The following is a 13,169-nucleotide window of genomic DNA, read 5'->3' as shown; positions in this document are numbered from 1 at the left end:
TCAGCCTATTTTCCCCCTGGTGTTCTTCATCAAGGCGTCTTTAACGTCTTTGTTCCTCAAGCTGTAAATGATAGGGTTCAGCATGGGGATCACAGCATTGTACAGGGCACCAAAGACTTTGTCCTCAGGCCGTACATCCATGGATATAGGTCTCATATATACAAAAAGTACAGCCCCAGAGTATATCATAACCACTGTGAGGTGGGAGGAACAGGTGGAGAAGGCCTTGCGCCTCCCTTCAGCTGAATGGATTTTCAAGATGGTGGAACCGATGAAGACGTAGGAGGTCAAGGTGAGCTGGAAGCAGGCCAGGGCCAAACACAAGTTTAAGGTGAGCAGCAACGTTGCAACAATGGAGATATCACTGCAGGAAAGCTTCAGCAGGATCTGGAGGTCACAGAAGAAATGGTTGATCTCATTGTGATCACAGAAAGAGGAGCTGGAGGTGAACAGTATGTGAGGCAAGACACATAGAAACCCAGACATCCAGGAAGCGGCGGCCAGCAGGACACAGACTCTCTTGTTCATGATGACCGAGTAACGCAATGGATTGCAGATGGCCACGTAACGATCATAGGCCATGGCAGTGAGGAGGAAAAATTCCACACTGGTGAAAGATAGAATTAGGTAGAGCTGGGTCATACACCCAAGGAAAGAAATGGCTTTATTTTCTGTTAGGGATATGATTAGCATTTTTGGGAGAGTGTCAGAGGTAAAGCAGATGTCCAAAAGGGCCAAATTGGAAAGGAAGAAGTACATGGGTTTATGCAGGCGTGAGTCAGTGCATGTTAGCAACAAAATGATAAGGTTCCCCATAAGTGTGACCAGGTAAATGCACAGAAACACCACGAAGACCAGAATCTTAAGGTTTGGATAATTGGAGAATCCTAAAATAAGGAATTCTGTGACCTGGGTCTGGTTGTCCCTCTGTGGATCTCTCATATTCATTTCCTGCTGAGGAAGGAAGAATAGAGACAACACCAGAAAATCAGGGCATGAAGAGACTGGCAAAATGTATGAGAGGGGAAAATCTTCAGTACTTCACTCAGGTGGCATTCACTGGGGGACTGTCTAATCAGGACATTTGGTATGAAATCAACATTCTTATCATAACTGATCTGACTAATCTAATCTCACGCTGCTGAAGTACTTATTGAACAAAGAGAGATGTGAACATTTCATGATGGCTTGTTTTCTTCTGTGCTACAAATATTTGCACTTGGTAATTTACTGTGTTTGTCATGTAGATTTCTATGTAATAAGAACATGATTAAACATTAGAGAGAGTTTTTCCCTATAGGATATGAGACAAGTGATGACCTCAACTGGTGATGACAGACACTAACCAATGGCAAGAAAGCTTTGAAAATACTCAATTACATCACACTTTGCTTCGTTCTTCCCGAGATTACAGCTGAATGGAACTGAACTGGCCTGTTTTCTTATAGGAAGGAAAAAAGAAAAAAGGATTTTAAGAAGTAGCATCATCAAAGACAGTTGAAAAGTACAAGCTGGAAGGGGAGAAGGGGGTAACAGGGTGATCTGATATTTTGGCACTAATTTGAATGTAGTTGGATGACAAGATGAAAAAATATTAGGGCAGGACAGACACCATGATCTTTATGGGCTGAATTTTCAAATCCTTGTTTTATGTGTGTAAATATCTGTTACAAAATAGCCCGAGACTCAGAGCACATAAAAATACAGGAGTGAACTGGTTACATGCATATTTCTATATGAACTGGAAAAAGGTGTTCTGGGGAGGGCAGAGTTAAAACGTACACACATACTTTGTGATTTTAAAAAGTAGGGGGGATTTTCAAAGGGATTTATATGCATAAATGGGCTTTTGAAAATTGCTATGATATAGGCCATTGAATTGTCCACAGGATTAACCCGTGTTCAGTGCATGTTAAGCGCATAAATGGGATTTTGAGAATTGCTAGAATTTTGCTAATTTTATGTGTGCTAGTCCTTTTGAAATTTACCCCATGACCGTAAACTTTCAAACCAGCATGTGTGCGCACATTGGTGTGTATATTTTTTATTTATTATTACATCTTTTATTCCACCAAATCCATATTGTTCAGTGCAATTTGAAAACCACATACACAATATATAAAACAGTATTAAAAGCAAAACAACAATTAAAACATTTTTAAAATAAATTAAACCCAATTTCCTGCACTTCAAAACTGCATTCCCTCCTCCTCTCCATCATACGCCTTTTTAAACATTTCTGCCTTAATTAATTTTCAGAAGGGCAAATGGTCTTGTTCTTGATGCAGCCAGAGTGGCAACCCATTCCCCGTAGCTGGCGCTATAATAGAATAATATGCCCTGGCCCTCGCTCTAGCTAAGTGAAAAGGCTTAACAGAGGGCAGCCTGAGCACATCCTGAGCAGAGGATCTTAAAGTATGTGGCAGTACAGAATGTAAGACTCCTGCATTACAGCCTTGTGCGTGCATACTGTGCATCTCTACTGTACCCCATACGCAATGAACACCTCCCATGGTGGCTTTATTTACCGGTAACTGGGATTGAAAATAACAGAACAACGGGGTAAAGATGAAATAAATAAACAAATAACTAAATCGCCCTAGTGGCCGCATATTGTATCATTTGAAGAGCTTTAATCAAATTCAGCGCATTTCTATAGAAATACTGCTGCAGTAATCTATAAATAACTTAAAACTAATACCTGAACAATCGTTGGAAAATCCACTTTCCGCCATGGCTTTAGAAGTTTCAATCTGAAGAAAGCCCTTTGGGCAACCCTCTTCCTCTGAACCCTCAATGACAAACGCCGACTCCGATATTACTGGCAACGTACAATCCTCTAGAATTACTAATGCTGGTATTTGGGAATCCCCTAACCATAAAATGTTTGTCTTACCACAATTTAAAAGCAGTTCATTTTCCCTCAACCATCCCTGAATTCTTTCCATACTACAATAAAATTCCTGCACTGGTAATTCTCTAGCCTTAACGCTAGGAATAAATAATTGCACATCATTCGCATAACTTTTGAATGCTAATCCTCAGTTTGAAAGCACTTTCCCTAAAAGGCTTATGTAAGTATTAAACACTATCAGGGACAGTACTGACCCTTGTGGTAGCCCTACCTGAACACTATACAGTCCCAAAATGTCCCCATTATCTGTGCATATGCCTGCATGTTATAAAATAACCTGGCTGCATGCACGTGTACACGCAGGGGCGTGCAAATCCCGCTTCTACCGATTTTAAAAGGGTGCACGCCAGCACCATCCTCGGTTCACCCGGTTAAGCGACAGAGCCCTCCAACACCCCCCATGTTTGAAAGCCTTCATTCCCCCCACTTAGCCTCCACCCTTAAAACCCCACAGATCTGCTTAGTTACACAGCATCCATAGCAGAAGTAACGTTTTGCCACGGGGGGGGAGGCTTCGATGTGCGCTGGATCGATTCAGTATTTACGCACACATCTTAGGTTCACGCCACCCCTTCTTGAGAACTTTCGAGATGTGCGCTCTACGGGCGCTACGCGTGTATCTCGCAGGCTTTTAAAATCCACTTGGCGCGTGCGAGTCTGATTTCTTCATGCATTCCCTAATTAACGCACGGGTCGGGCTTTTAAAATTCACCTCTATGTGTGTAATTCAGCCTACATGAGTTGTGCCCTGTGAACAGAGGGTGTAACTTTGAGTGAATTAATCTGTACGCATATCGGCCAATTACTCAAGCATTTTGAAAGCTAATTTTGCTTTGTAAATGTTGGCTAAAGTCTGCATTGTACAACGTTACACGTGGACTTTACTCCTACCCGCACAGTTATAAAATTGCCACCTATAAGGTCAGTTTCCCTATAGGAGACTAGGCTATAAATGTATTTATATAATTATCAATATTACTAGTTTGAATTTTTAATTATTATTTGTGATCACATTTCTTATGATCAATTGCATGGCAGCCATTAAAAGTACAGTAGAATTTGCAGTGCAATAGACAACATAGCAAAAAAAACCCCAATAACACAACATTAAAAAAAAACATACAAAGATGAAATACAACAAATTCTTCCTTCTCGTCTCTCCCTTTAGAAAAGCTCCATGCGGTCTCCCAAGCCATTCCACCAAGATTTCTACATTATAAACTTCACTAGCTTCGCACATAACATAGGAATACAGTAAATGAAGGCAGATAAAGACAACACCCATTTCTGATTTTACCATTTCTCTGTCCACTGACGGCTATTAGCAGATATGGATACATCGTATGTACTGCTGAATATTTCTTCGGAGGAGGTCTCAAATCAGATAATGGAGTGTTCCAGTGTCTTATCACCTAGGACTGTTAAAAAGAAGTTATGCTTCCAGTTTCAAAGTCAATGTATTACTTATTCATTGGATTTGGCCTCTGTCCTCTTTGTTAATCTCTGTTTTAAGGTGAAATCTGGGTTTAGCACACAAGAGCTGGGGTTGAGCATCTCTGAAAGAGCTCAGGTACCTGCAGTGAAGAGGCTGGGATTGGGGGTCTCTGAGAGACCTCGTGAGCCAGCAGTCAAGGAACTAGGGTTGAGGATTCTCTGAGAGAGCTCAGGGTCCAGCAGAGAAAAATCTGGACCTGGAGATCTCTGAGATAGTTTATTTCTTCTCGCACTAAACACATCTGTAGCAGAGTCCTATACACGTGCTGAGGAGGTTTTGGAATAGAAAAAAAATCCATATCTAGATATTGCAATTGCAGACATAGTAACAAAAATCTATAACGTTCAGCACAATTCAATCAGAGGACACAGGTGACTTGGTGTTTACCACTGTACGCACCTGGTGGAGTGAATCTAAATATAAAAAAATAATAAATGATACAAAATGTCAGCATTTCTTGGATATTTGTACACATCGCAAGGGATTACAAATGCTGGGTCAGATCAAGGTCCATCGAGCCCAGCATCCTGTTTCCAATCCAGGTCACAAGAACTCAGCAGATTCCATAAAGTAAACAAAGTATTATAGATGTCTTTTTATTTTTATTTTTTATAAGGAAAGGCCGACAGAACTGGATTTCCAGAGGCCAATGGAAATAACTTATGGAGTTTCCTAATTCTGAAGAGGAAATGGTTGGTTGTTTTCAGGTCCGAGAGCTTTGAGAAACCTCTAGAAAAGGAATTAAATGTCTGGAAGCAATAGATACTCAATATTGTCAAACTAAAGTGCAGATACTGAGGGGCTCACTGGTAGGAAGTTCCAAAGAAAGAGTACAAGCAATGTTTTGAATTTTAGTGAAGAATGATTTGTTTTTGTAGGGCTTGCAAAGAGCAAAGGAGAGTCTCTGGGCCAGACCTGTTCTGCAAACGTGGTTTGTAAGACCCTTCTGAAAGACAAACGTAGGTGAAGGAATGAATTGTTTGTCCTTAAAAACAGGTGCCTGCACCGTGCGTGTGGAGAAATAAGTGACTGTCTGAAACAGGACATGAGGGCAGGCCAGTGCACTTACAGAAATCCTTGCTCATCAAACAGGGACACAATTGTTCTGAGGACATCTGTTAATCAGCTCCATCCCAGAACACGTTTAACCTGAGAGATGTCTCTGAGCAAGGTCACTGCAAACTCTTCAGAGCACTCTGAAATAATCAGACAGAGGGGAGTTTATTATCTCTGCAACACTTACAGGCTCGATGAAACGATACAGGACTCAAGGGAGGAAGGAGAGCAAATGGGAAGCCATCCGATTGGAGAGAGTCAAGGCCCAGCATGAGGAAGGCATCATGGACCTGAACAATGACCAGAAAGGAAAACCCTGTTAAGCGTTTGACATGGACAAACAGATTTTTCTGTGTCACAGGGACCAGGATGGGGTGAGTTCTAATACAGGCTTTGCAACTGGAGAAAGGTGTGTGAGTTCCCCCAAGTGGAGCAGGCTGGCGACTTTCTGAAAGGACTGATTGACTGCCCTCATTAGAAGAGGCTCAGTTTGCTAAATAACTGCTCAGGACTTTGACTTCGGCTTAAATAATCAGCACTGGAGAGGGGCAGAAGAACGGGAGTCTCTGGGAGCCCTACTGGGGCAAAAGAACAGACCTGCAACTTTTTTTTGAGGGATTTGGGAACCTGTCCTGGATTTCTTTTGACACAGCCCTTACAGATTGGCGATCATCAGCCGGAGGAAAGGCCCTGGTGCACTCACCAATTCTTCCAGCTGGGACTTGCAGTAAGGAAGAGAAAAGCCCATGTGATGTCCGCTCAGACTGGGGAATCACTGCTCCAGAGACTTAACATTACTAAGCAGAATTATCTTTACACTGTTCATCCACCATTCTTTAAAACTCTACAATGTTTTTAGGTTAGAGACTGCAAAGGAGTCCTTGGATACCCTCCTTGGTGATTATTCCCCAGAGTATGTCTTTGGTTTTACTGTACCTGCAGTAGGAGGTTTCCTCTGTGAAAATCGATAGGAAAGAGACAAGGCAACAGGAAAAGAGTCAATGTCTGGGAGCAATATCACAGGGGAACTTCTCACTGAATAGAGATTTTAGGGAGTTAACTTTAAAACAGAAAACTGTTCAGTGACGTCTGGGGAGAACGACACACAGGCTGGGAACACCTTACAGAGTAAAAGATTTATTGAGGGAAGAAGGTTTGAAGGACAAGAATATTAATTAATGCAGTCTAGAAATTGGATCTTAATACAGATACCAGTGAAAGAGTCACAGAGCAGCTGCAGATACTAAGGATCCTCCCCATGGCAGAAGGACATGTCATCAACGGGCCTCCAGAGCTCTACTGGGGACTCCAGGCTAGCAAACAGCAAAACGTACGGGGCCCAGGAGCTTGAAATACCAGGGGCCATGTCAGAAAACAATCCAAAGCACTGCTGCAGACTAAGAAAGGGCTAAAAACAATCCACCACATTTCTAGCAAATCCTGCCCAAATTAAGGACTGTATGTAATACAGAAATCACTAAACCAAAGGTTTAATATTCTAATTATACAAAAGGTAGAGTAACATGTTAATCCTGTGTCTGTTACAGCGAGGATAAGAAAGGATCTCACTTCTGTATGGTATATGCACTCGTCTTCTGTATGGAGAAAGAGAAGATTTGTGCTGCTGAATTTAAACATGACCCAGAACTCCAGGGAAGACATCCCCCGAGCAAAGAGAAGATTGTAATGCCTTAAAATATTAAACATCTTTAAGAACGTTGTGGAACAGGAAAACTGTTTATTCTGAGTCCACCAAATAAATCAGGAAAATATGCCGTAGTTTCATAGGTACTTATACACCCAGGGTCTCAGCAAGATGTTCTCTTCCCTCTGAGCCAGTACAGACCCAGTGGGTTAGGGGGCAATGTTCCTTGTGAGCCGGCGCTGATCCAGAGTCCAATCATAGCATTAGGAGGCACGTTCCTCTCTGAGCCGGCACTGATCCAGAGTCCCAGCATGCTGTCACAGGGACACTCTTCCCTCTGGTGTCCCAGCGAGATGTTAGGAGCCGATCTTCTGACCCAGCCTAGTGCTATTCATTTCATGTATCATTTATTTATTTAAAATAGTTATAGCCCGCTCTTCCATAATTCAGGGCAGGGTACCATACACCATACATAAAAATTCAAGAACACAATAGTTACAAACATGTAGGGAATGACTAATTCGTGTTACTGATCCAGTGTCCCGGCCCAGTTTTAGCACTGTTCATTCCTCTGAGGGAGTACTGTGGCTACAGAGGACATGGAACATGACATGAGAGGCGGGACAGTGTGATAGTTATTATTGTGGCTACAGAGGACATGGAGCATGACATGAGAGGCGGGACAGTGTGATAGTTATTATTGTGGCTACAGAGGACATGGAGCATGACATGAGAGGCGGGACAGTGTGATAGTTATTATTGTGGCTACAGAGGACATGGAGCATGACATGAGAGGCGGGACAGTGTGATAATTATTATTGTGGCTACAGAGGACATGGAGCATGACATGAGAGGCGGGACAGTGTGATAGTTATTATTGTGGCTACAGAGGACATGGAGCATGACATGAGAGGCGGGACAGTGTGATAGTTATTATTGTGGCTACAGAGGACATGGAGCATGACATGAGAGGCGGGACAGTGTGATAGTTATTATTGTGGCTACAGAGGACATGGAGCATGACATGAGAGGCGGGACAGTGTGATAGTTATTATTGTGGGTACAGAGGACACCGGGTGAGGAGTGTTAGGAGGGGGCAAGGAAATGGTCATTTCTTGATATAGATAACATGAGGCGAGGAGTGATAGGAAGAGCAGGGTGAACATTAATATCATGAGTAGATGAAATTGTTGACTGCTTCCCACAATTAAACCATTTCCCCCCCCCCCCCCCCCCCCCCGAGGTCCTTCTAATTCCTTTGAAAAATGTGTAGCTTCGAGGAAATATATTTTAAAACTGAGAAGTATTTTGTAATATTGATAACTGAATGAGAACACTTCCAGAAATCTCTTCCAAATATATCATTTATTTCCAGTCCCTCCCAACTACTATAAATCCTGCAAATAGTGTTCTCATTCCTCAGCCTCCAAGCCTACCCCGTGTGCATTTCCTTAGAGCGTCTTTAACATCTTTATTCCTGAGGCTGTAAATGATGGGGTTTATCATGGGGATGACGGCATTGTACAATGCGCCAAAGAGTTTCTCTCCGGGCATTGTGTTCATGTCCACAGGTCTCATATAAACAGAAAGGACCGTCACATAATATATAGCAACCACCATGAGATGGGAGGAGCAGGTGGAGAAGGCCTTGTTTCTCCCTTCGGTTGAATGAATTTTCAAGATAGCAGAGATGATGTAGATGTAGGACGTCAGGGTGAGCAGGAAGCAGCCGAGGACCAAACACAGATTGAGGGTTGTCATGAACATTTCAACGAGGGATACATCACTGCAGGAGAGCTTCAGCAGGGTCTGCAGGTCACAGAAGAAATGGTTAATCTCATTTTGACTACAGAAAGAGGCGCGAGCTGTCAATACAATGTGTGGTAGAGCATCCAGAAACCCAGCCACCCAGGAACTGGTGGCCATAAGGGCACAGACTCTCTTGCTCATAACAACTGAGTAGCGCAAGGGGTTGCAGATGGCCACATAGCGATCGTAGGCCATGGCGGTGAGCAGGTAGAACTCCACACCGGTGAAGGACATAATCAGGTAGAGCTGGGTCATGCATGCTTGGAAAGAAATGGCCTTGCTCTCTGTAAGGGTAATGGCCAGCATTTTGGGCAGAGTGTCGGAGGTGTAAGAGATGTCCAAGATGGCCAGATTAGAGAGGAAGAAGTACATAGGTTTGTGCAGGCGAGAGTCAACACACGTTAGTGTCAAAATGATGAGATTTCCCGTTAGGGTCATCAGGTAAATGGAGAGGAAGACCACAAAGATCAGATACTGAAGATTCGGAAGGTCGGAGAACCCCAAGATCAGGAATTCTCTCACTGTGCTCTGGTTTCCCCTCTGCTTGTTTTCCATATTTAGTGTTCCTGAAGTTGGAAGCACAGGGAAAACAGACTTATTTCTTTGTTACTTATGTCACTTACCCAAAGTGCCTGAGATCAGAGCACAGATAAAGTAACGGAGGAGGTCAGGAGTGGAGTCCGGTGGAAGATGAGAGAAAAGGGAGCTGGTGGTAAGTTATTGCATAGAGCGCATGCAAGATGGGGGAAGGGCTGATAGCAGGGGAGCGCATGACTGAGAGTGTGGTGAGTACAGAGAGATGGCGAGGTGGAAGGGCAGCGAACCCTTGGGACTGAAGACCAGGGCTCTGACAGAAGGCCAGTGTAGTCACAGACAGACAGAGGGACAACGAGGAAAGCAGCACAGGATGCTCTGAAAGACCTGAGCTGGCTGGGCTGAGGAGTCTGCCGAGGCAACCCAGGCAAGAAAAGCAAACAACGTGCAAGAAAGAGATCCCGGGCATTGCAGGTCACAGAAGAGCCCATTTCAGGAACATCTGGAAGCCTGCAATGTACAAGAGCAGCTGATTTAAGGAATGAGTGCATGCAGAAGGGAAGAAAGGGATGCAGAGTGAGCCGTACTGTATAATTTACTGTAATAACGTTGCCAGAAGTTTCCCCGAGATGTGCAACTTCCACTTGTATTTTAAAAGATCTGCCCCTCATTCCTACTCCTAACCTTCAATGCAGTAGCATCAGCTGCGCCCCAGCAGGGCAGGCAGGCTGCCATCCATAGTGTAAACCTTGGTGTGCACACACCCAGACACCCAGACAGTCACTTTTGTTAAAATCAGAGCACATTGAACTGCTGATGCTGGCTAAGTAGGGGCTTGAGTTTAAAACGTATTTACATACATAAAACCGGGCTTTACTCAAGTACATGCACTTTACTGGAGAAAGTGGGCTTTTGAAAATTGCTACAATAATAGTCCCATTTACACGTGTAACTCCTTTTTGAAAATTCACCTTTCTGAACTTAGGGGGTAATTTTCAAAGGAGTTACGCATGTAAATGTGACATACTATCGTAGCAATTTTCAAAAGCTATTTACTCGAGTAAAGTGCACTTACTTGAGTAAATCCTATGGACAATTCAATGGCATATATTGTAGCAATTTTGAAAAGCCCACTTTCTTGAGTAAAGTGTATTTACTCGAGCAAAAACCAGTTTTGCTCGAGTAAATGCTTTTGAAAATCTGGCCCTTAGTGCACAAATCAACCATACAAAGAATGTAATTTAATTTAAAAATATTTCCTGCTCCAGCGTAAATCGTGCGCAAGTTACAATAAACTATTCGTAAAGGCGGAGATACTTTAAACCAACCTCATAAAACAAACTTTGGGCACATTTATCCTGGTATCGTAGAAATAAAGAGAAGAATTAGTGCAGCGTCAGTGTGACGACGATTACACAGAGAAAGCAAGCTGCTCCCTGCACAGGCAGTCCCTAGCCCTCTCTCTCTCTTCCTGTGTCTTCCAGATACTGAGAGAAGGAAAGGTTTACCTTGCTGATATACGGTGATGACACTGAAACCCTTAACAGTACAGGTCTTACTTCTAGGACTGGAAGCATGCACTTATTTTCTCTTCTAAATCTCAAGCTTTTTTCTTAGCTTTTCTTTACCTCTCTGAGATCCCACACAGGAATGGCTGAGATTAAAATGGTCACTGGGTTCTTAGTTTCACTTTCACCTAAAAAAAACAAGCAAAAAAGATGAGGTCACGCCATTTAGCTGCCAGCTAGGATAAACTGGATCAAAAAAGTTTTGAATTATGGTTGGCCCTGCTCTTTCCTTCTCATATCCCCATCCGGCTCTTTTCTGTCTGGCTTTGCTTACCCGATAGACTTTAATGGGACTGAACTGAATGAGCGAAACGTTTGGGGGGAAATGTGCCCATTCAGTTCAGATAACGTGAACTAAACTGAAAATCATCTTCTTCAGAGCAAATTTCTCATTTGGATCATCTAAATGCATATCCCTATTTTAAAAACGTTTCCTCGCGGCCTACAAGTTACATGTGTGAATGCTTTCTATGACCTGAACATGCTAGAAGAGTCAAACAACAGAATAATCACAGGACATTAAACATTACACATTATCCCAGGGATCCAGGAGCTCTGCCGAAGACACTATTACGGATTTTTGTTTAAGAAATGTGCATCAGTTTTCCAGAGACCCTGAACTTTCAGGTGTCAAGCTGGAAAGGCCAGAAAGAGTCCAAGACCTCAGGAGCTGCAAAGGGCAGAAGCTCCAGCAAAATCCATGGGGCTGAGGGATAACAGCAGCCAGAGCGTACAATGATGAGGGAAATTCACAGCATTAAAAGTACTCTCGTATTCAGACTTACTGCCTATAACCTGGGACTGAGTGAGGAAGGAGTACTCAGTACTGGAAATACTGACAGTAATGACCAGCAGAGGCTAATATTGTACTGGTGAGAAAAAAGACAAAGGATCTTACTTGTGCCTGGGAGCAACCTCATCTTCTTCGTTATGGAAAGAGCATGGAATTGTGCGGCAGCATTTAAACGTGACAGAGGACTCCTGGGACAAGATCCCCCAAGGAAAGGGAAGATTGCAAAGTCTTAGCCTCTCCAAATACTTTAACTGTTCCCCTTATTTTACTGAACCCATTTGGTGTACAATGAAGGAACTGGATCTGCTCTTTGGGATCTTCCTAACGATGGCCTTCTGGCCTGACTCAGCATGGGAACGGTAACACTGCCCTCTGACCCAGCGTCCCAGGATGACCCAGTGTACTATTAAAGGGCACCTTCTTTGCTTCCTGTAGGCTCTGCGATCTTGCACAAAAGCGACACAGTCTCCAACAATTCAAACAGCCGTGTTCAAGGAGTGCCAGCGTGTTTGAGTTCACAAGTATTCAAGCACTAGGCATCATCTGAACACACAGCTGTATAATGGAAACAGCTCATGTCACACACACACAGTAGGAGAAAAGAAAAGAGGAAAGAGGACGTTGAAGCTCAGTTCAATCTCAGTTTATTGTGACAGTACACAGCACAGACAGAGAGAGAGAGAGAATATTATATGTCTTCACATCAATGACAGAATGCGTTGCTACAGGTGATAAACACCCCCTCTCGCCCATCCCACTGCAATAAAAGCACACTTCCCACACATTAAAAGAATATTTTCCAGGGGTCCTGTTTCTCAGCAGTCATGGAGATGTATTTCTCTCCAGGCTAAATCTCTAAATCATATTTAAAGAGAGTTGGGCTTTGTTTTTTAAGCCTTTCAAGGTAGCTGCTAGTAATTTGCACTAACTTCCAAGTTCTCCTGAGCACTCAGTCCCTGCTTCGTGTTTTTCACTGGCACTTCACTTTCTGCTGGGTGGGCTAAGGGTCACATGACCCGACCTGACCTGGCCCAATGAGCAATATGCGAGCTATGGAATAGTAGGCAATGACCTCACCTAACTTCCATTTTCTGGCACTTTCTTTTCACATGGTAGCATAAAATAACGTTCCGGGACTTCCATTTGAAGTGACAGAGATTCCAGGCTTTTACAGGCCTTTGTCCCTCATATGGGCAACAGAATCTGTCTGAGACATCAGTAAAACTAAGGTTTCAAGCAGGGCCCTATGGAAAACCAGTGGGAAGGCCGCGGCTTTGCATGTTGCAGTCAAAGGCTATCCGGAGGGTATCCCGCAGCTTACTATAGGACAGGACGTGACCTGGGTAAATGAAGCA

General features: G+C 43.3%; 2 protein-coding genes across 2 annotated transcripts; both read right to left on the bottom strand.

Annotated features, from left to right (window-relative positions):
* LOC115078460 (olfactory receptor 5V1-like) lies at window positions 1-942 on the bottom strand. The gene has a single exon (XM_029581374.1). It carries the CDS (start codon window positions 940-942, stop codon window positions 1-3), a length of 942 nt encoding a protein of 313 aa, XP_029437234.1.
* Window positions 943-8,406: 7,464 nt separating this feature from the next.
* Window positions 8,407-11,088, bottom strand: LOC115078339 (olfactory receptor 8D2-like). The gene is made up of 2 exons (XM_029581233.1): window positions 10,962-11,088; window positions 8,407-8,919 (listed from the first exon to the last, which is right to left on the bottom strand). The coding sequence occupies exons 1-2, from the start codon at window positions 11,028-11,030 to the stop codon at window positions 8,530-8,532; spliced, it is 459 nt and encodes a 152-aa protein (XP_029437093.1). The 5' UTR covers window positions 11,031-11,088; the 3' UTR covers window positions 8,407-8,529.
* Window positions 11,089-13,169: the final 2,081 nt, after the last annotated feature.

Source organism: Rhinatrema bivittatum, chromosome 16, assembly GCF_901001135.1.
Source record: "Rhinatrema bivittatum chromosome 16, aRhiBiv1.1, whole genome shotgun sequence".
NCBI lineage: Eukaryota > Metazoa > Chordata > Amphibia > Gymnophiona > Rhinatrematidae > Rhinatrema > Rhinatrema bivittatum.
Note: the sequence above shows the minus strand (reverse complement) of the source record. Positions and strands in the feature narration are given on the sequence as shown.

What these genes read in the sequence shown, in the direction of transcription:
- LOC115078460 (XM_029581374.1), bottom strand. Translation starts at nt 942, where the DNA reads ATGAGAGATCCACAGAGGGACAACCAGACCCAGGTCACAGAATTCCTT.
- LOC115078339 (XM_029581233.1), bottom strand. Translation starts at nt 11,030, where the DNA reads ATGCTTCCAGTCCTAGAAGTAAGACCTGTACTGTTAAGGGTTTCAGTG. An exon ending in CATCACCGTATATCAGCAAG is followed by an intron (nt 8,920 to 10,961) that starts GTAAACCTTTCC and finishes TGTGACCTGCAG; the next exon opens with ACCCTGCTGAAGCTCTCCTG.